The sequence below is a fragment of the Necator americanus genome, chromosome X, assembly GCF_031761385.1.
Source record: "Necator americanus strain Aroian chromosome X, whole genome shotgun sequence".
NCBI lineage: Eukaryota > Metazoa > Nematoda > Chromadorea > Rhabditida > Ancylostomatidae > Necator > Necator americanus.
In genome coordinates, this window is record NC_087376.1 from 9825887 (window position 1) to 9848128 (window position 22242).

Here is a 22242-nt window from a genome sequence, read left to right on the forward strand (position 1 = left end):
AGAACTTTCGTTCTTCCGGAGTGGACATGTGGAGTTTATTTGTTGGAGGCGACTCCAAACCGCCTCCCTTGCACCTCCTAGTCACTTGATTGCAGGCTTTTGGCCGGACCGACGCGCGGGATACAAGCATGTCATGAGTCAGTCCTGGCTCAGCAGAAACTGGGAGTCCATCCCCTGAATCCACCTGCGTCTCTGGGCAAGCACAAGGTCGCTTTTGGTCCGCAATTAGCCCCCTTTCCGCCACCCGGGGACGCGCCACGTAGCCTCGCGACTAACCGGCTGTGATCCATCTAGTGAGGGAGATCCGTCACAACATTATCGCTTTATTTATTATGCATCACATTTATTCAAGATTTCAATTGTTTTCATTAGTGCCACCGAAGCGACTCCGACGTCATCAAGCATCAGTTAGAGCAGCAAAAAATGCTAAGTCGTCCATCTTCAAGATTGACTCAAAAAGCGCAGTAGTTTCATTACCAGAACTATGAAGAATAAATTTTTTAAAAATTATTTTTTGGTTTGTGTACCCTCTTTTTATCTTAACTTTTTATGCTACAATAGTCTTCCTCAACTGCAACCGCGAGTCTTCTTCAGTCGTTTATTCGAATATTAAAAAAATTTTTTTATTCTATATCATTTATTTTTATATTAAACAGAACTCAAGTACTGAATATGCATCATTGACGTTTTTTCTTCTTTGAGACAACTCTTCCATTTTTTAGTCGCAGATATCGGGACCTGAAAAAAAGCCTTAGAATACGTTTCAGTTGTGAATATCTTCTGATATGCGATAAAAAATGCCATTCACTGCTGATCATCCTTCAAGTTTCAGCACTACGTCTGAAAAGAAGCAGTTTTCACTCCTGTTTTTCTGCTGAATGTCGCATACCTAAATTACACTACATTTTGTACGCCTTAATATGTGTTTGTTTTAAATCGACAACCCCGTCTTCCTTTTCTCCTTGCTCCTTACATTTTTTCTGATTTTCCGACCCCTAGTTTAATTTTTTCTTAATTTTCCGACCCCCTCTTACGACCCCCCCCCCCTGATCCGACACCCCTTTTACGACCCCCTTTTGAGAAATTCTCAACACACGCTTGACCCTGCTTTAGATACAAAAATGCCCATTTATATCGATAAAGACACTGACCTCGCTAGGCTTATTATTGTAGACTTGCATTGCAACAATGCTTACTGCGGCAGAGATCACATGCTTTTTCTGGCTGAACAGACTTATTGGGTTCCGCAGTCATCAAGAGCAATTAAGAAGTACATAAAAGATTGTACTACTTGTAAGAGATGCCGAGGTATGCCTTTTGGAGCTCCAGAGATGCCACCACTACCATCAGATAGCGTGACAATAAGCAAACCGTTTCAAAACGTAGGATGTGGTTTTATGGGACCATTTGTATCCACCAGAAATGAAAGGATGTATATATGTCTCTACACCTGTCTTGCAATCAGAGCAATCCATTTGGAAATGGTAGAAAGCCTTGGTACAGGGGCGTTTCTCAATAGTTTTATTCGATATGTATCGCGTAGGAGTGTACCTCTTTTAATGAGAACAGACTGTGGATCAAATTTCAAACTTGGTCAGAAAATAATTGAAAAGTTGTTCGAAAGTGATGAAACAATAGGGAATTCAGTAATGAATTACTGTGCTTCTGAAGGCATTAAATGGATTTTTAACCCACCAGCATCTCCATGGATGGGTGGTGTATGGAAAGGGCTTGTTGGATCTGTGAATCGAAGTTTCCAAAAGTCAGTTGGAAGAAAGAAACTGCCATTTGAACAGATGGTTACTGTAGTCACCCGTATAGAGGCAGTTGTAAATACACATCCACTCACAAAACTCTCAGCAGCTGATCTTTCTGGAATTCCACTCAGACCTACTGATTTTCTACAAGGAAATTTAAAATTCTCAATTCCAAACTTTGAAATGTCCAATTTCAGAAACGATAACATATTTGAGCCAGAGATAATACAGACAGCTGCTCAAGCTTAGGAAGCGCTTGCATCTTCAGAAAACATTGCAACAAAGTTCTGGGGGAAATGGAACACTGAATATCTCACTATTTTACGTGACAGCCACAGATGTCAATTGAATCAGAAACGTTATGTGAGTAAAATCCCACAAGTCGGCGAAATTGTTTTGGTTGAACAGGAATTACTGCCCAGAGGACAATTGGTATACGCTAAAATAGAAGATTTAGTACGAAGCGCAGACGGCATGATAAGGTCCGCTAAAATTCTAATGCCTAACAGCAAAATTTTGCAAAGTCCAGTTAATAAAATATACCCTCTAGAGATCCCTTCAGTGCCTGACAACCAATAATCGGTTGAACGAAACTCTGAAATCATGGATAATGATATCCATATCCCAACCACAACTCAGTCTAGAAATCATCTAGTCAGAACCTCGAAATCTCGCGCTATAGACGTCATTCGAGAATTCGAAACAGACCTCGACAGATCAATGACCCCTACGTCTGCTCGATCAACAGTATCCTGCCTAATAACGGCAATGTTATCCTTGTTTCTAATCAACCCTGGTGATGCGCAACCAAACACCAGCATTACTTTTAATAAAGGTATCGCGTTTATAACACCTCCTAGAGGACAATTCGAATTGTGTTTGATCATGAATGCAATCACTTAAAAATATTACGAAAAAATTAGGTATACTCTTCCTGCTTCACCCTTGGACAAGCCTGTAACGATAAAAATACGTCACTACTCGAGAAACGAAGTAATAACAATGATCGAAAAATGTGAGCGTCATGAATTTTGCGCGGCACCTTCAACAATCTTGAGCAGAGCACTGTTAGGAAATCCACAATGTTTGGCGCCATTCTTACTGTATCCATAATCTTGTACTCTATTCTCGTAGCAATGATTGGTTTGGCGTGGTCCATGTGCAAATGTGAAAACAAAGGCGGAGAAGAACTAATGTACAAGATGAGTGCTAGTTGAGTGTGTTCAAACCATCTCCTCTAATTGTGAACACTTTAGTGGTAGTCACTTTGTTCACTTTAGCATTCAAAAGTGCTACATTCGCCTGTCAACATGGTTACACAAGGCACACCGCAGAAACGGCGTGCGCGTCAAGAGGCAAATGTCTATTCGAATTTAGACAAGAAATACTCTTTAACAGAATAGATTCAGAAGTTTGTATTCAAATCAACCATTTAAGTACTACAGTGGGTATGATAAGAGTGAAAAATAACGGCATAAAGCTCAATTGCAGCAAACTTTCACTCTTCTTCACAAGAGACACGATGCACACGTTTTTTCTCACCACAAGATGCGCTCAGATGGGATCCTGCACAAAAAACATTTGTAACAGAATGTACCCGAATAATACTATACCAGAAATAGATATGGCCTCAAAGTATCCAGGATACATTGCATGTGAAGAAACATGCGGCGATATTGTCTGCGGATGTCTTCTCCCAATGCCAGCACGCTCATTCTTGCGCCTGGCACAAGTACCAAAAAGTAAGTCAGTGTTTGAAATTGTGCGCTGCATGGAGTGGACGCCAACAGTACAGGTTGACATCGAAATAACGATGTATAACAGAGCAAAAGAAATGTTGATAATTCTGACACCCTACGTCACTCACAAGTACGAAGAGCTATCGATTACTGCGGTTTCGATTCAAAAACCACATTTTCCTCTAATCGACAGAAGATTCGCTGTTTCCGAAAACGAGGCACTAATGTTGCCAAATGATTTTAGCCTCCCTGTGGAATGCGAGTTATATATCCAAGCGAAAGAAGAATTTTCAAAATGCGAAAATCGCATGGTTTGTACTTGTGAAAATCTAAAGGCTCCTAGAGTATGCAAGTGCCCACTAGGTTCTATTAGGAACCTGCGTAAGTTGTGAAGTTCACAAAGCTACGTAAAGAGATCACAAATGTACTTCCCATTAAAACCCCATTCACAGAAATAAGGTTAGAAGAAGGAAATATCAACGCCTATACTCACCAGCATGAAACTACTATTGTTCTCGAGTCGAGCCTTATGTTCAACAGCGCACATTACATCATAGAACAATCTTGTGATATAACATTTGAAGAAATAAAAAGCTGCTATAATTGCCTTGAAGGAGCACAAGTTAAAGTCTCGTGCATAACTCGCATTAATGCCTGGGCAACCGTCCAGCGCGAATCTCAAGTGTTCTCCATCGAACGAAACTAATGTGGTATATCTGGAGTTTATTAACGCTCTGATACATCAAAAGTGTCATACATCTTGCAGTGGGCATCAGATCACATTTGATCTACATGGAACACTTGTATACCATCCCAAAAATGAGCGAAGTCAGGTTTATTCCGAAGAAAATAGCGAAAAAAAACGCATTGGAAAATTTGATCTACCTGATCTTCAACCACTCTTAAAAGTTCTTAAAGAGCACTGGAAGTTGGCCCTTGGAACGTTAGGTACCATGGCAAATTGGGATCATCTATGTGCTTCAAATAGGGCCCATCATTGTTATACTATTGATTAAAATTGTCGTTACACTGCTAAAAACTGTTGTTTCCTTAATAATTCCCGTGCTAAAATTGTTTTGGGCATGTACAACTAAGTGCGTGATGCACGCCAGCCTTGTGCACTCACTACATCATCCGGGTCGTTTTTTACGGCAATTAGGAAGAAATGGACGGAATCACCCCCTCTCCATAATCTACTATCGCGTATACGAATACTCCACCTGAAATCCGTACCACCTCAGATTCGTGGAGAAATGCCTTTAACTCAAAAGCACACTTTATGTAGACCTTCGAACAACATCTAATACCAGGTACTTTCCTTTCCGTTTAATTTTAAAAGCGCATCATAAGAGCTGTAGGTGCGGCGAAAAAAAATCATCGTAAGAACGGCAGACGCGGCGATGTGGGAGGGGAGGGTGGGGTGGGCTGGGCGTCTTGAAGACGTAGCACAAGAGGAGCAATCGGGCTACTGTAGCGATTATGACGGTATCAGGAGACGCGCGGTGCAATTAACAACACTCATTAGCCTCCTGGATATGCGGCAGCACATCATACGGATACCTCTTGACCGTTCCCCCACCCGCCTATCTAAAAGTGGTACTTTAGGCACGTAATGTGCGACAGTACTTCCGACCATCCTGTATTCTTCACCAATAAGCTGTAATATGATCCGTTTTTTAACGTTTTTGAATCATGCGCCTCCGATATTTTACAGTAGTAGAAGCTCATGGCACAGCTCTGAAAACGCATGGTTCTGAATTGACGCAGACAGTAACTCTAGTAACAAGCAGTTAAACTTCCTATTGCTAATAAACACCGAGACGGCATAATGCGCGTAATGTGCAGGGCATAGGTAGTGAAATGTGCGATATGACCAATATGCAACGGTCATTCTCAGATAGCGTCAACTGAAAAGGGTTTTCTGAAAGAAGGCAGCTTCTAAACTCGTTGAAAATCAAACTGATGTGTACTTCGGGCAAAAATTTGTGGTCTTTGTGCTGCTACTGACGGAAGCATAATTGATGTCTGCATTGTGTTCCCTCCGCCTGACATCACTCGCAAGCTGGAAGCCAAACTCTATCGGCGTCTGAATGGTACGCCTACATTCATCCGGAAGCGACTGGAAACCGCATCGCTCCTCAACCGATTATGCCATACTGCACTACAAATCAAGTCCTCTTTGGTCAAACTATATTTGATTTGGACTGCGCTTTCGAATCGCGTGGGAGATGACCCTATTTTCCTCTCCGTCAACATGACTTGCTCATTAGTTTGTCTGTTTCTAACCTAATGTACATATCAATTCAATCAACACCGCACTACGTCGTGGCGTACGTGGCTCTGGTATGAGCGCGCAGTTGTAATGGTTTGCAGAGAAGCTGCCGCACGGTGATCTCGCGCTACGCTAGCGAGCGATGAATGACTCAACCGTCGCAGAGGTTGCGAAAAACGACAGCATTGTGTTGTTAACCACTGCTTACCACTACCACTTCTACATTGGTAACAGTGCAGTTCTATTTTTTCTGGAAGGATTTGATCTGTCTATTTCTTAGCTTTCCCTTTGGTCGATAGTGGTATGTATGAGGTGTGTCAATAGGTAGGAGTCGATTCGATGTGACTACATGATTACATGACTCACTTTTTTTCTTAGAATAAAAACTCTAGATGAAATTAGAATAAAGTGGGGGATTGTGACTACAAATGACCCCCATGTACTGATCACCTCTGAAGGAGCTACTAATCGTCGCAGCGCTTTTTAAAGCAAATCTCAGACGTTTTGTAAGTGTGACATTGCGATTTGCGCAGAGAACAAATCCATAATTCATCAAATCCCCGCTATTAGATTGTATTTCACGATTAAAAAGTAAGGAGATTTCCTGAGTTTTGTTGAGAACTCCAAGTCATTGTGAACTCACAAGTGTATAGTAGGGTCAAAACGACAGGAAGCACGTTGCAGTTGCGTGAGCGGCCGCACCTCGAAGCGACGCGGTGGAGATGGCGGTTGGGATCGACGTGGTACCTCGCGAACTGTAGCGAAGGATGGCGCTAACAAGGGTCCTCCTTCGATCTTAACCGCTGTGCTCTGCCGCACTGTTCGAGTGCAGCTGCACCATGGTTCGTCTCGTTTTGACTCCACTGTAACTGTTCTCTTCCTATAACTGTTGTTTTGTCAGGTGCCAGTTTTGAATTGTGTGAGGTCCAGGTGTTTCTTTTTGGGTTACCCTGTTTAAAGCATAACATACAGGTAAATGCTCAATTGTGAATCCATAAAATCATTTGATGATAAGGTACTTAATACTCGACGATGGCCTAGCACACTATTTCATTCGTTTTTCTTTTTGTTGTATCTTAGGCGCATGCTAATTGTGCCAGGCCAAACTACGCAGTTAACATGTACATGACGAGATCACAAACATTCTCCTACGCATTCTAGATTTTGTATAAGTGTGCCATTTGCAGAAGTGAGGATCGGAATAGCGTTGATTAAACCTGTAGCATTATTGAGAACAATATTCAAGCAGAGAAGCAAGCAGAAGTGCTTCTTCTACTGGTCAATTTATTGGTGAAACTGTGACTATAGATTGTCTTCAGTAGCTCCTCCAAGCGAAAATATTTTCTTCGTAGAAATTGTCATCATAAAAGCGTTTTCACCAACGTTTTATGGCGCAAAGAGAGGCTCAAACAGCACACCTTGCCCTTACTAGTCGCAAATCTTCGTCGCCAGGATGAAATTTTCGAATTCTTTACATACAAACGTCCTCACAGCCCCTGAATGCGTCTTTTGCGATTCTGTTATGTTCCGTGTATTACCTTTCTCTGCTTCTTGCACCAATAGTTGACACTCTCCTTATGGGCGATATGAAAAGAGGAAAATTGCAGCAGGAAGGTAGCGGTTGCAGCCCTCCCCTCGCTCACTAATCGATTGGTACCAAGCACATCGATCCGCATTGGTTTTACAGAGGGTTTTGTCGTGTTTCTCTTAACATTTTGGACGTATTCAGCCTCCTTTTAATCCTTTTATTCTACCTCGTTTTGCTCGTCTATATTCATTTCAACTGCTTCATACCTTTAGGAATTCTCTGTTAGTTCATCTTTTTGTATTTTATGTAGTTCTTTACTTCAATGTGGTCACTTTCAAAAGCAGTTCAAGCTACCTTAATTCAAAATACCTGCAAACACTCTAGTGGTGTACTTTGTTGTGAGAGTTCGTTTCCTCCTTCCCCAGGATGCACAGCCAGCATGGCAGCCTAGTCATTGAAAACACTCCCCTATTGATTCTCTGGAAGCCTCTGCTGATTTCCATTAAAACAGGTACCCTGCTACGTCTGAACTGCAAAGAACATTCACCTTTTTTAGTGAAGGTGCGACAAGTTAGTTTCATTTCTGTTTTATTAAAGCGTTACTGATTGTGTATTTTTTTCCACTTATTTCTGTGTTATTTTTCAACGTCTATACTCTCTTCCGTCATTTATAATCACATTTTGTCCAGATGACCAGTATTTGTCATGAGATCAATTCTATACTGAAAAAAAAGCTGAACAACATAATACGTTGAAGGAGACATATAGAAGTAGGGTCAAAACGACATGAAGCGCAGTGCTCACGTGCTGTGAAACAGCGCTGTTAGTGTAGTGGTTACGATCGCGGGAGGACCTTTTTCTAGCACAACTCAACGCCGCAGTTCGTGATGGTCCCACTTCGATTCCAACCAACATCTGCACCGCTCCGCCGTTTGCGCAACTGCGGCGTGCTTCATGTCGTTTCCAGCCAACTATACACGAAGACCAAATGTACATATTCGGAGAGGCTCTGTTTTAGTACTAGCTCAGAAACAGGTAATTCCACCCTCGAAAAATAACATGAAATCAACGTTGTCATGATTCCTTTTGCTGTTCTTCTTCTTTTAGAACTTCCAAGTTCTATTCACGATCATCAAAAACCTACAAGGGCACTCAACGCTGCTCCAATCGACGCGCACTTTGGCGCGCAAAATGAAGTCCGTAGAGCGCAAAGGCAGTAGTGATCATTCCTAACTTCAAATGTCTTTCCCATCTGAGAAAGCGATACTTGATCAAACGGTCATCATTGGAAGTGAATAGCTTCGTTACTGCTTAACTGTGTCGAGGCCGTAAAACTTAAGCATTAGTCTGAAACGATCTATGACATGGAAGCTGAACCTACTAAGACAAAAAAGAAAGCTATAGCTGGAAAAACTAATGCATTAACTTTACCAAACTCTTCAAATAGGCCTACCGGAAGTAAGTAGCTAAGTCATATCATGTGGTATTTTCAACGAAACTGAAAATGGGTTTAGATATGGCCATACATGCGATAGTCGGAGGCGGTGCTCCGGCCCCACTCACATCTTACGCAACTTTTTAAAAGCAGAGCCGGGATGTGCAGTTAGAGTGTGTTCGTCACTGCTTCAGAAATTTCGCGGAATTAAACAGCTAGTATCTTCGCACAAATGAAAAATTGCCAGCTAAGAAGGGCGTTTTGAAATACACTAGAACGTAAGGAATTAAACGGCACACAACACATCCCATATGATTTCATTGCCACTAAGAAATTGGAGCGCAAAATAGGGCATGAAAAATTGAGGGTTTTCAGTTCTGAGCTCGTAACTTTGTTGTGAGAGAAGCTGACAACAAACGAACAGTATGGAGGGATAGCGGACGAAAGTTGCTACGAAACCTTATCAAACTCGTCTTTTCATTCTGATGGCTAAACTGAAAAAATGGACCTGGAAGATGAGACCGAAGCGTCGAGATTTAAGAGTTTTTTGCTTTTTTCTTACCTGTCCGGACGGAACACGTAAGAGGTGTATACTAAAGAATTTTTCAGTTCATGCTCTATCAGAAAATATATAACATATTGGATAAATTCTTTTTCCTTGTGTCTTAGTGGAGATGAAGGGGGTGGAGCACGGTTACTTGTACCTTCTGCTAGACAATCAGAGACAATAAGAGAGTACTACTGTATGGAATATTACTACTGTATAGAATGAAGAATTCTAGAGCGATTATATACCTTTCACGCAATTGATGGGTTTTCATTCAAGCAAGTAATTTAGAAAAAAAGTGCTTTCGTGCAGAAAAAAAGCGACTTTTTTTTTAGCTTGGGACGCGTTTCGAAAACCCAATCAACTATCCTTAAAGATGAAAGTTGGGGCAGCTGTGTACCTTTCACTGTCCTGTTAGATTTTCAAAAACAGTTATAGACTTCTCTTGGAGAAGACTTCTCTTATAAACTTCTCTTGGAGGTGGTGATGAAAGCAGTGGATTTTTGCAACTTAAAACACCTTTCAATCTGGTTTTTCGACAAGTACCTGTAGTAAATTCCATCCTTTTTCGCGCTGTAATGTAGTCGAGCCGCGTATTTTGAACTGAATTTTGTAATATACTGATCATAAGGTATGTGCAAGTGCTCCTCGTGATGACTCATCACGCCGCACTTCTGAACTCCACTAGGAATTTATATAACATATAAGTTTAATTTATAACTTATATACATATACATATATACATATATAATGTATTATGTATGTAAGTGGTCATTTTCCTCGTAGTCCCTCGTCCTCCTGGCTGCTCCTTCCTTCCCGTAATTGTTCAATTCGTCCTCATACTTGCTCATTTGATACAATTCAGGAGAACATGCACGTTATGTAGTTGCTGTTGTTGCTCCTTATCGAATAAGTTATTGCTCCGCTGCCAAAAATGACTTTTGTATTCTGGCAAGTCATAACTAGCGTCCAACTTCCCCAAATCCTATCGTATATCATGAACTCTTTCCTGAATAACGATGCTTTAGAACAAATAATCAATTGATTTAAAGGCAGAGTATCACGAAGTTTATGCAGTACGGAAACCGCAAGGAACCCGCAGAGTTCGGATTGTAGATAACGGAACCTAGCGTGGCTCAGCTCAACTTCCCCTAACCGTCGTAAAAAAAACCAGCGTGGAAAACGTCGTTTCCCTTTTTTCCTACGAGGCAAGTTTGAATGCACCATCCATGCGGACGCGTTGCATCTAGGGAACGGTCGAAAATCAATGAGGTTTTCTCATCAGCTTGTTCAAGTAAAACTATTGAAGAAGCTGTCGAGTGGAGTGGAACGTGTACAAGGGTGCACGTAGGAATTAAAGTGGTTCTCACGCCGTTTTTATTTTTAGGACGCCTAGGGGGTATTGAGTGGGGGTACGCTCGTTTTCGTAACCTATAGCTCGATCTCTACGTTTTCTATTTGGTTTCTGTACTCTGTCAATTTGGTGATACACTGCCCTTAATTAGTTCCGTACTTTCTAAGTGTTCCTTTGTTGTTATGAAACAACCGTTCTGAGTTGTCTACGTTGATTCATGCCTAGGTGCGATAGGGCCATTGATTTTTCTATTGTGGTAAAGGATTCTGTAAATGATTCAGTCGTCTCAAATAAATAAATACCGTCTCAAAATGCAAGTCGATTAGAGCAGTTTTGAGTGCCTCCAGATTTATTTTATCCAACACTTAAGAGATAAGAGAATTTGGCTACTATTGGTGCCTCTGCGCTGCCCCCTTTTGACGAAATTTCGGTTCTTAATTACTTATATATTTGAAATTTGATGATGGTACGCCTTCTGTCTCAGTGCCACTCTCAGTGTCTAAGTGTCACTCCCGTTCGCCTCCTGCACTACCTAACTTCTTATTTAATCTTTCTTTCTTTTTGTTTGAAAGATCCGAAAATGTTCATAAAAGTAGTTCCTGTTATTTCTCTTGGAAATTTTTCTTCTCTCCCTTTCCTAGCAAAAGATATCATTTTCATATTTCTCGCGTTTGACTGCGTTAGTTTCATTATTCCCCTCACCCGAATACTTTTTCTTTCTTACTTTTGCATTTCTAGATTAGATTGTGAAACACCTGGCGAATGTGAATCATGGCAGTGAATGGTTGCCTGACCGAAACCGGAAGCTGGGCTGAACTCTGGGTTAGTTGGTTTTCCCTCTCTCTAATTTTGAGGTCTATCCTGACTAATATTAGCCTTTTCCTAGTATCTTTTTTCGGAAATCAACTCTTTATTTTTCCAGTTGTTTCTACAATTACTACCAGACAGACAACTCGATCGATCTGTTTTTTCTTCTTATTAACCGTAAGATTCTAAAATACCGTTCAGTGTGAGATGCGATCTCTGTCGCGTACTATACGGCGTTATGTCGTTTCCTTAATTTTGCCACATCACACCACGCCATTGGTGGAGAATAGGACGACAGCAAAACGGAGCGGTGCATTATTTTGCAACGTAGAGCATGAGTTTTTTTCCGTTCCTTTGTTCGCTTCTCTGCACGCTGCTTCGCTAACATGTACGAAGCGGCTTCTCCCGTAAATACAAACATCATGTATATTCCCAAGACCATATGTATCAATTAAATCTAAGAGAGAACACTTGAAGTTTCCATTTAGAAGAATTCCACAAGTTTGACTTACTTGACTTAATCGGCGGGCTGATGTCATCGCCTGACCCGATTACCCGCATCTTCGCCTAGGCGTACCGTCCTTGAACACAGCTCTGCCCAATCTTCTCGATCTTCTGCGAGAGCTTGCACAGAATTGATCCATTCATCGCTATTCCATATCTTGCGAAACCTTGCGTCGCGCCAGAACTGCCTATCCACGCCGAGTATACTCAGTTCCTCTTTCACCACCTCAGTCCAGAACTTCCGCTTCCGGCCAGGTGGACTCTTCCAGCTTGAATCCGACAAATTTCTCAAAACTCGTTGAACAAGGCGATCTGCTGGTCTCTTTGATATATGACCAAAGGCGCAAAGACGATTTTCTGTTGCCGCTTTCGATGGCCGTGCAAGATGTTGATATCTTCCACGTATCGTCAACACCACACCGATTTCCGCTTCCCTTTCCGATCTTCATTGTGGCACACCCTAGGCCAAATGTACCCAAGCAGCCGTCTAAGCAGCTTCCTTTCCCTGCGATCAAGCTTCTCCAACACCGTAGACGGTGCTGCCCAGGTCCCTGATCCGTACATCATGGTAGGGCGAATTGCGGATAGGTAGACTTGCAGCTTGACTTCGTTGGGGGTCGATCACAGGCATTTCGTTAAGGAGTTCAATGCAGAAATGGCCTTAGCCATCTTTGCTGAATATCATTCTCGTAGCTCTCGTTGTTCTTCAGCATTCAGCCGAGGTAACAGAACTCATCCATGGGTTCAATTGGTTGTCCGTCCACTCTGATTCCCCTTCGAGGTCTCGAAGAGATCCACATCTGCTTGCATCTATCAGGGCGTAGACGTAATCCATAGGCTGCAGCCAACTTCGATACAAGGTTGACAACATGTTGAAGTTTCGTACTGCTTTCCGCGAATATAACAACATCGTCGGCATACTCGAGGTCAGTCAAGGGGCTACCCCTTGTCTTACTCCATTTACCACCTCGAACAGTGTTGTACATGCGGCTGGTGTTCGAACTGCAGCACTTGTTCGTTGATTCATGTCATCAAGCAAGCGAACAAACTTTCCTGGTACTCCAGCTCGAAGCTCGTTGAGAAGATGGCCTCGGTGAGGAGAGTCGAACGCGGCTTCAAAGTCAAGAAACACTAGTTGCATTGGCTTCGAATACTGCTGCCAGATTTCGATCACTTTCCTGACGATGAACACCTGGTCAATTGTAGATCGGCCAAGACGAAAGCCAGCTTTGTCGTCGAGCGTTGTTTCTTCGCGAATTTTCATGAGTCGGTCCAGGATAATGCGCTCCAGTACCTTGTACATAACATGCAGCAAATAGATTCCTCGATAATTCCTAGGGTCCGTGACGGATAACTTCTTGTGGAGGGGAATTATGATAGCGTGTCTCCACGAATCAGGTATCCTTTCGTCTATCCACATTGAACGGATGACCTTTGTCATCTCACGAATCCCAGATGGAGGAAGATATTCTAGCATTTCTGCGCTAATCCCTTTGTCTGCACCAGATTTTCCATTCTTCATTTTTTGAATTCAGACTAGAACCTTCGACTCGGTCGGTGGCTCCTCGTTAACCGCATATGTCGGCCTATGAACGCTCGAGTTCATGAGGTGACGGCGCTTGCCGGTTCAGCAAGGTCTTGAAGTGATCCCTCCAAGTTGGAAGGGCTGCTTCACCGACAGCTACTCCATTGGCAGTGTTAAGGACAGGAGAACATCTTTTCTTTTTGCCGTTGTACTGTTTTAGTAAAGCACCAGCCTGAACGTCCGGCTAAAGCCGGACTTCAGGCTTTTTTTGGTATTCGTTCCGCTCGCCTTCACCGATCAAAAAGAAATAACAATAGCGGCATTTTTTGTAAGATTAGAATTGCTTTTTTCTTTCAACGCTTTCTTCAATTTTTTTACCCGAAAATTTAAGCATACGTAAAAGATTTTATGATTTTTACTTAAACGCTCAGTTGTATATTTGGAGAACAATCAAACTTGATTTTACATCTATGTTCCTTTCAAACCTTTACAATTTGGAAACATTATTCGAAGTATGAGTTTCCTTCGTTCTCAACTATTGGCGAAGAACGATGTGCTAACATGAAGACGTGAATATCACTATCGTAGCGATAAAAATAGCGTTCTACGTCAGATCGCGTAAGCTGTTGGCTACTATGTATTGTATTTAAGCCGTTCGCAATTGTGTTTCCTCCTTTTGAAAAAAGGATGTTAGCAGCATCAAAGAGACATGCTGGGAAATATATATGCGAGGGAACCATAGAAACCCATTCTATGGCGTGGTAGCTCCCGCGCACCGACGTAGTGGAAACCGTCTCTCCTCACTCTATAACTTTCTGGCACTGGTGCATCATTCCGACACCATGGGACCCGTCGCACCGCATTTTACAGCTATCTGGCTCCGGGGCACGATTTCGATGCCGTCTCACCCAATATTACCGCGTTGAGGCTCTAGCGCACCAAACCGACGCCATGGTATTCGTCTTCCTCTCTTTTTGGAAATTCTTCAATTCTTCTTATTATACAGCATGATAGTTTGCAAGTTTGGGAGTATGCATTCACATAAAAATTTATTTGCCCTCACTAACATATGAGAGAAAATAACTTTCCAACTTCAAAGCCAACATACATCCGCACATAGCTTTGCACAAGGGATAAAAGGTAGAGTGCTCGTATATCAGGTGCATGGCGATGGTTCGGCACCTCACCGGTGCAGTGTTTTGCATCATTGTAAAGTATTTTCGTGACACACAGACAAACACACACACACGGACTAAGCGTGTTATTATATAGCATGATAGGCTTTCCGCGGGTTCTTGTCCTCTCACGCCTTTTCAAACTCCTTCGCGCTTGACGTCCACTCGTTATCGCGGTTTTGCTGCAGTTAACGACACAACTTCCTTCTAAGACCCTTTTCCTGGTTGAAGTCGCCAGTGCTACGGGCAACACATACAGAATTGTACGTGGATTTTCTTGTCGCAGATGCGAAGGCAAACTTCTTCCGCAGCTATAGAACCGGAAGGGTTTCCTTTGCAGCGTCCTGGATGCACTTTGTGAGGGAATCAGCATCGCTAAGCTTCTACCTGGTCCGTGCTTCAACATGAATAGACCTTGGCGGAATTTCGTTCTGCATTCATCGTCTTTCAGACCTGCCATGTCGATTTTCGGTTGAAGAGGGACTCCTCGGTTTCTCTTGTGGAACCGTATCTTGAAGCTGAGAAGAACTGGACGGTGATCAGAGTCGAATACGACGTTCCAAGCAGCTCTAGATTTTTGGATATCTGACTGAAGAATGTTCCTTGCCAGAACGTAGTCGAGCTGAAGCCTAAGAGTCCTCATCTTCCGCTTGCGCTGTTTTTCAGACGTTGAAAGTGTTCACCCCTGCCATCTAAGCTGATGGCGTCTATTCCTGTTGTACGTGGAAGCGATGAACAGTCCCGTCTGTTTGCACAAGTCGACCAGACGGTCACCGTTGTCTGACGCGCGCTCAGCTGGATAATACCATTTTCCTAGCACAGGGTTGGTATTCGAGTCCCACCATTCGCATTTGCGTCGATTCCGGCAATGACCACCCGCTGGCTTAGTATTTTAGACATCAACGCATTGGGTTCATCGTAGAAGGCATCCTTTTTGTTGTCCTCAGCGGTTTCTGTAGGTGAGTGAGCAGTTACGATCTAGAGTCTACGTTCTCTGCGATCCCGGTGACGTACAGAAGCGCATCTAGACGACGTTGAGCCGAATTCCTCCACCAGGTTCTTGTAATCGTTCCTCACAGCTATCGCGCAACCACCTACTTTGTTCTCATCAGCATCGCCGCAGTACATGGTGTATTTTTCGATGCTGACGGCGTGCCGATCTCACATGCGTGTTTCCTTCAGTGCAGCAAAAGGCACACAGAGATATCGCAGTCTGGATAGAGCGGCTTGTTTTAGTTCACTCGACAGTGTTCGGCAGTTCAGCGTGACGAAACGAATGGTTGTTGTCAAAGATTCCATGCTCCCTTCAGGCAGTTGACCTTTCTGGTTACGGGCTTTGGCGCGCCAGAGTTTAGTTAAAGCAGGGCCACCACGTGCAGGTAGCAATTAGACTCGTATACGCGGCTTCACATGTTTAAGCATTCAAATGGGAGCGCTATAGTGATGAGGCGCCCTGGAACTTCGTGATTTAGTGGTCATGTTTCTTCTTTCAAGAATAACGTACAATAGCGTGGTCGACACTTGCTCTCGGCGGGTATTCGACGGTGCTATTCGCGAATATTCGTATCTCGTTAACGATGTCCTCCAACTAGGCTTCTGTCGACATTGGGATTTCATTCCAAATTTGCGTTTAAAAGTTTATGGGTTGTGACAAATGGAACGTTGGTGGGACTACAATTTGTCCTCGAAGATAGTAACAGATACTGATTGTATTGGTCTTTGCCGCATATGTAGTAAGACGTGTCGAGGGTTTTTGCTCACGTTGTCCACGAATAATCCAGTTTGTACGAAAATGTAGACCTTTTCCTTTGTCGTTTTGACCCTGCTATATGTGCTCTGAATCCTAGACTTTAGTAGGCGTTTCAGTGCTATAAGTTTACTGACAAAAAGATTATGAAATAATCCCCACAGCTATCTATCAAAACAAAAATGCATCGAATGGGGGCTCATCTTGGTATAGTACTGCGCTATTATGTGTAGTACTAGTCTGAACGTCCCGTTAACGCCATCCTCCAGACTTCTTGTAATTCTCACTTCTCTCGCCTTCACTGATCAGTAGAAATTGAAAGTGACACGTTCTGTAAATTTTTGCTACAGAATTGAATTTTTCCTTTCCTCGAATTTTTTTTTACCACACTTTTTCTAAGAGATTTGGGCATTGATGAAAGATTCAGTAGTTTTCTTCCTAAAGGGGTCAGTACTTCACTTGGAGATTATTCAAAAGTTGAAATTACACCTATATTTCTTCGTAACCGCTTCAATTTGAAAAGATTATTCGAAGTATTAGATATTGTAATCCCTTCCTCCAGTATATACTAGAATGATGTGCTGACATGAAATTATGTGAACGTCATCATAGTGACAAGGTTACGTTTCTACGTCAGATCACGTGGTCTGTTAGCTACTATTTAAAAACCTGTTCTCATGTGTGTTCCCAATTCCTGAAAGAAACTTACTTAGGTACTTAGATGGCCCGTCTTCACTCGACGTGCGGGCCCCAGCATCTCTTCCACTCGTTTCGTTCCCTCGCCATTGTCATCCAAGATGTTCTCAAGCTTCGTGAGTGACGCTGACGAAGTCCTTGAGCCGTATCCAGCTGAGCTCTCAGCTGGTCCATCCGTGCAGCGAACACGTCACTCCATCTCGTTGGCGGTCTTTCTCGAGGACGTTTAGCATCAGCATTAGCAGCATTAGTTTAGGGTTCTTTTAGTCCATCTATCGTCGATTCTTCTCATGAAGTGACCGGCCCATCTATGATTTGCTTTCGATACATATTCCGCTGGGTCGCGAAGACGGGACATTCCTCTTAAGTCGGAGCTACGAAGACCGGCAAGGTGTTGTGTGCGCCGGTTAAACTTCAGGAGACAGACATCTCTCAAGGGCTCTGTGGGTAGTAAGTAGCTTCATAGACGTGGCCGCGGTGTCTGCCCACGTCTCTGCTGCGTAACAAAGTGCTGGAAGGACTGTCGAGTCGAACAGATGAGCACGAAGATTTTGGTCCGTCAGTTGGTCTGTAGCTTCCCTGCTGACGGCTGCTCATGCTGCTCATGCTGCTCTCATTCTTCTATTCAGTTCTTCCTTCATGTCGTTTTCCATGTTCATAGAACGTCCGAGGTATACGTATGACGGAGTTTCCACGATTTGGGAGCCTTCAAGTTGTACTCCTCCGTCCTCGCAGTGCGCGTTCTTCATGAACTGTGTCTTCTTTCTGTTTATTCGTAGTCCTATTCTCTTCCCTGCTTCGTTCAATTCGTTGAGCATCGTTTCTGCTTCACTGGTACTGCTCGAAAAGAGAACGATGTCGTCTGCGAAACGAAAGTTCGGGAGAAATCTTCCATCAACACGTATGCCCCTTTCTTCCCAGGATAGTGATTTCATTATTCATTGCAATGAAGCCGTGAACAGCTTCGGCGATATAGTATCGCCTTGTCGTACCCCCTTTCCAATGGGTATGGTGAGAGGGCGGTGGAAAAGCTGTATCCTAGTCGTGCATCGTTCGTAGCAATTGGCTAATGTCCTCACATACGACGCGTCCACACCTTGATCGACCAGCGCTGACAGTACTGCATTCGTTCCTACGCCGTCAAAGGCTTTCTCATAGTCGACGAAGGTTAGAACAAGGGGCAGGCGGTGTTCCCGGCAAACCTTTATGACCCTCGACACGGTCTGGATGTGGTCCAAGCAACTGAACCCTTGGCGGAATCCAGCTTGTTCTTGAGGCTGGGCTTCATCCAGCGTCCTAGATATGCGTCTGAGGATGACCTTGGTGAATACTTTGTATAACACGCTCAGCAAGCATATCGGACGGTAGTTCCGAAGGTCCTCTCGGTCACCTTTCTTATGGATAAGAACGGTTCGCGAGGTCTTCCACTGGTCTGGGATCCTTTCTTTCTGAAGATAGGATGTCATGTGCGCTGCTAAGATTAGATGAAGCGGATGGCCACCAGCCCGAAGAAAGTCTGCTGATATAAAATCAGGTCCGGGGGCTGTGCCAGGTTTCATGCTCTTGATAGCGACTCGTACTTCCGAAGGGAGAATCCGTGGTGGAGCTTCACCAGTGGGGATGATCGGGCTTGACACAGGAGTTGATGAACGGAAAAGGTTCGAGTAGAACCTCTCCGTAATGATTTCCATCTTACGACGAGAAGACGTGCGAGTCCCGTCTTCGCTCAGCAAGGTTGCTAGCGGAATATTATATTCGCGGAGATCCCTGCGGCACTTCTTTAGACTCGTTCTTCTTTGTGCTGCTTCTAGAATCTTCTTCTGCCTGTACTTCAAAAGATCCTCCTGCAACGCTTTTCTGCAGCTAGTGTTTGCTACTAACCGCTCAATGTGCGATGCATTCGGATCAAACCTCAAAGCCCTTCTTCTTCCTAACAATTCCTTGGTGGTGTTTGAAATTCGATCCAAGTTTATCAAGCGCGGCTTCGAGGCACACTCAGCACAGACTTGTAATCCTCTGAACAGCGTCTCGTAGTCCACGTTTGGGTCCTATTCGATGTGCCAGTCACCTTAGGACAAGGTGTCGTCGAGTACGCAATCGTCGTAGACGACTTCTTTTCTCCTTCGTTGCCGATAGCAGATGTTCTTTTCCATCGTGTGGCTAAGTCGTATTTTCGCACGAAGGAGACGGTGATCAGAACCACTACAAAAGGATGGTACTACTGAAACGTCAAGTAGACACCACCTCCGGTTGGTCAGTATGTGGTCGATCTCCGCACGAATCGCGCCATTGGGCGATTCCCATGTCCACCGACGATGATCTTTTTTTCATGAAAAGAGAGTTCCCATGAAAGAGGCGAGCGGCGGACAACAGCCCGGCGAGACGATTGCCATTTTCATTCCGGTCCCCTAGTCCAAATCTTCCAATCCTGTATTCCCCTTCTGTGGCCTTTCCTAGTTTTGCGTTGAAGTCTCCGACAACGAATTTGTAAAAGGACTTCTCGTTGTGGACTACTTCCTCCAGCTCCTCGTAAAACGCGTCCAATTCGGAATCATCAGCTGCTGATGTTGGTGAATAGCAGTTGATGATACTGATGGATTTTTGGCGCAGAGGGCGGAGGCGAAGAATGGCCAGACGAGGTGACAGGATCTCGTGAGAATCGACAAGATGGACGACAGATGGGTGCACAACAAAACCAACACCGCCTACATTTCGCGACGGAACCTTCTCTCCACGAATGACGAGTGTACCGTCATTCATCTGTCGTACGTCGCTCCTTCTGCACTTGGTCTCCTGCAGAGCAATCATGTGAAATTTGATACGCTCTGCAGCTCCGAGAAGGGCATGCAGGTCGGCGTCTGTGGAAACTGTTTTAGCGTTGTAAGTACATAGTCTGAGACAGTCTCCATGGCGAGTCGTGCGTGTGTCGCCTTGGTCCAGAATCAATGACGTCCAGAGAAACCTGAGATTTGATCGCCTCTCACCGGTCGCCATACCGTCCGAAGTCTGAGACGGCAGGGCCCAGTGTGCAGGGTACTGAGGCAGTGAATATGCTGGAGTGGCAAAAAGACTTTTCCCCAAACTAAGCAGCCATGCCACGGCGAGCTTAGCTTTCACCACAGGTCGTCGCCCAACCTATATGGATCAGGGAACCACCTTGCGACATTTTGCCAAGACGGTGGTGAATCTTAGCAGTGGTTTACTCTTAGCTAGGCTTCCGATTCCGAGAACTCGGAATGTCGGATGTGTCGAACTCCTTCTCAGCTTGGGAGACCCTGCCGGAGGACGAATCTCCGCTGTGCATCGCAGTTCGGTGCCCAGTGTCACCTCCACGCCACTATGAGGCGGTAAACCGTTGTGGAGGATTCCCGAAAGAAAGGTGTTACCAATCCAAGACAGACATGGAAGAAATAGACGTGCGGAAGAATACAAAACGATTTAACGCAACACATGCAGTTATTACGGCTATGAAACTGCTCACAACGTCTCATTCACTTCTTGACAAATTCGCTTGGAATTATTGAACGGCACTGTTGCACAGCTAATTGCGCTGATTCCAATTTTTGCGCCGTCGCTCCGGGTTGCCTGCATGGCGAATCAATGTACTCCTCTCTACGCCCACTTCTCTATATGTTACAAGTCAAAACGACATGAAGCATTTTGTAGTTTCACGAGCGGTTGCGCTGGAGCAGCGCGGATTTTGACAGCTGGCAGACGGCCTTTGACCGGTGTTTTTGGCAATTTCCCAAATTTTCCCAAGTGACGTCACCTGAATCATGTTGCTTTCATTTTTTTTTTGTTTTGTTCCTGATTTTCTCTTCTTTTATACAAATAAATACATGAACGGAAACGATGCAATAACTTAAGAATACTCCAGATACAATATACATCTACATAACAAAAGCAAAAACAGCGAACATTACAAAAATACAAGAAAAGAAAATAAAAGACGAAAGGACCAAAACAAACAAAATGAAAACGAGAAAAAAATTGCGGTCGATATAGACCGGGATGACGTCAGTGCATCTCACTTTGGCAAATTGCCAAGCAGAACGGAGGCGCGATCGCTCGATTAGCTACACTCGTGCTTCATGTCGTTTTGACCTCTGTACATACATGCATCGCACATATAACATCGCATACACAGATACACACACCGTTAATTAAGAGATAAAAGCCGCGCTATTATATAACACGGTTTTTATCTCTTAATTTCTTTGTATTTTTGGGTAAAGTGTAGTTGGGTTGGAGGGAAGGTGACACTAAGCTGTGTTCCTATTGAGCTGTACTCCACTTGCAATTAGAGCGCAAAAAAACGTCCCTGGAACGCAAAGACCATCCTTATTTGTCAAATGCGGACCGTGGAGAAAGCATATCTCAGACCATTTTCAACTTTTCAATTGCGTTCAAATTACTACGTGGTATATTTTAGTTATTCACTTCCAGTAAGCCGGTTTGAAGAGTTTGGTGATGTTAAAGAAGTAGTAGTTCAGACTCCAAATTCCTTTTTTCTCCTAGTAGTTTTAACCTACATGTAGTGGATCCTTTAAGAGTAATGCTTGAGTTTCAGTGCCATGACCTACTCAGCTATTCACTTCCAATGATATCCGGTCGACTGATAAACTATCGCCTTCTCAGATGCTTCTCAAATAGTCAAATAAGAAAGACATTTCATAGTTAAGAACAGTCTTTGGACTGCAGTGCAGGTACACTGCAGTTCAATATGACAGTGATTGAGTGCCCCACCTCCCAAACTACATTTTACCCTGTTTTCTATCTAAACAATAACACATTAAAACCTCACTAACAGAGGTTTCGGCTTTTGTTAATTTCATCGACTTTCTGATTCTTGCGCACTTTTTTTTTGCGAACTCGATTAAAGCTTGTTTGTCGTACATGCGATAGTCGGAGCCGGTGCTCCGACCCCTTCACTTTTGCACGGTTAGGGAAAGGACCCCTTTCACCTTTGGACGTTTGGCGAAGGGATCCTAATCACTTGAGCTGCATCCCATGAGCCAGACCTTCACCTTCACCTTCACCCGGAGGGTCCGGCTCCTTCCCACCTTTGTTGTCAGCTAGTTTCCGCTGACAAAGAATATCACTATCATTATCTATTTTTAGTGTCTGTCTTTCTACGGCTGACGAAATGATTTCTA

At 43.7% G+C, this 22242-nt stretch overlaps 9 protein-coding genes across 10 annotated transcripts; 3 read left to right on the plus strand and 6 right to left on the minus strand.

Moving 5' to 3' along the window:
- Positions 1 to 834: 834 nt before the first annotated feature.
- RB195_022066 (uncharacterized protein) lies at positions 835 to 7737 on the minus strand (the record flags this gene model as incomplete). Its single annotated transcript, XM_064209069.1, has 3 exons — positions 835 to 889; positions 6412 to 6563; positions 7666 to 7737. The coding sequence occupies 3 exons, from the start codon at positions 7735 to 7737 to the stop codon at positions 835 to 837; spliced, it is 279 nt and encodes a 92-aa protein (XP_064064950.1).
- On the plus strand, positions 1212 to 2006 carry RB195_022067 (uncharacterized protein; the record flags this gene model as incomplete). Its single annotated transcript, XM_064209070.1, has 1 exon — positions 1212 to 2006. The coding sequence occupies one exon, from the start codon at positions 1212 to 1214 to the stop codon at positions 2004 to 2006; it is 795 nt and encodes a 264-aa protein (XP_064064951.1).
- On the plus strand, positions 3349 to 3888 carry RB195_022068 (uncharacterized protein; the record flags this gene model as incomplete). Its single annotated transcript, XM_064209071.1, has 1 exon — positions 3349 to 3888. The coding sequence occupies one exon, from the start codon at positions 3349 to 3351 to the stop codon at positions 3886 to 3888; it is 540 nt and encodes a 179-aa protein (XP_064064952.1).
- Positions 7738 to 11974: 4237 nt separating the features above from the next.
- On the minus strand, positions 11975 to 12507 carry RB195_022069 (uncharacterized protein; the record flags this gene model as incomplete). The annotated part of the gene is made up of 2 exons (XM_064209072.1): positions 11975 to 12377; positions 12419 to 12507. The coding sequence occupies 2 exons, from the start codon at positions 12505 to 12507 to the stop codon at positions 11975 to 11977; spliced, it is 492 nt and encodes a 163-aa protein (XP_064064953.1).
- Positions 12508 to 12874: 367 nt separating this feature from the next.
- On the minus strand, positions 12875 to 13465 carry RB195_022070 (uncharacterized protein; the record flags this gene model as incomplete). The annotated part of the gene is made up of 1 exon (XM_064209073.1): positions 12875 to 13465. One exon carries the CDS (start codon positions 13463 to 13465, stop codon positions 12875 to 12877), a length of 591 nt encoding a protein of 196 aa, XP_064064954.1.
- A 64-nt stretch (positions 13466 to 13529) lies between these two features.
- Positions 13530 to 15771, minus strand: RB195_022071 (uncharacterized protein; the record flags this gene model as incomplete). Its single annotated transcript, XM_064209074.1, has 5 exons — positions 13530 to 13700; positions 14858 to 15272; positions 15327 to 15438; positions 15486 to 15596; positions 15654 to 15771. The coding sequence occupies 5 exons, from the start codon at positions 15769 to 15771 to the stop codon at positions 13530 to 13532; spliced, it is 927 nt and encodes a 308-aa protein (XP_064064955.1).
- Positions 15772 to 17688: 1917 nt separating this feature from the next.
- Positions 17689 to 20080, minus strand: RB195_022072 (uncharacterized protein; the record flags this gene model as incomplete). Of its 2 annotated transcripts, XM_064209076.1 has the most annotated exons (5): positions 17689 to 17948; positions 18183 to 18910; positions 18968 to 19102; positions 19155 to 19246; positions 19331 to 20080. In XM_064209076.1, the coding sequence occupies 5 exons, from the start codon at positions 20078 to 20080 to the stop codon at positions 17689 to 17691; spliced, it is 1965 nt and encodes a 654-aa protein (XP_064064956.1). The 2 variants fall into 2 exon arrangements, with proteins under 2 accessions (XP_064064956.1, XP_064064958.1); XM_064209075.1 differs by lacking the exons at positions 17689 to 17948; positions 18183 to 18910; positions 18968 to 19102; positions 19155 to 19246 and having other exon boundaries at positions 19316 to 20080.
- Positions 18025 to 18777, minus strand: RB195_022073 (uncharacterized protein; the record flags this gene model as incomplete). Its single annotated transcript, XM_064209077.1, has 1 exon — positions 18025 to 18777. The coding sequence occupies one exon, from the start codon at positions 18775 to 18777 to the stop codon at positions 18025 to 18027; it is 753 nt and encodes a 250-aa protein (XP_064064957.1).
- A 242-nt stretch (positions 20081 to 20322) lies between the features above and the next one.
- On the plus strand, positions 20323 to 20610 carry RB195_022074 (uncharacterized protein; the record flags this gene model as incomplete). The annotated part of the gene is made up of 1 exon (XM_064209078.1): positions 20323 to 20610. The coding sequence occupies one exon, from the start codon at positions 20323 to 20325 to the stop codon at positions 20608 to 20610; it is 288 nt and encodes a 95-aa protein (XP_064064959.1).
- Positions 20611 to 22242: the final 1632 nt, after the last annotated feature.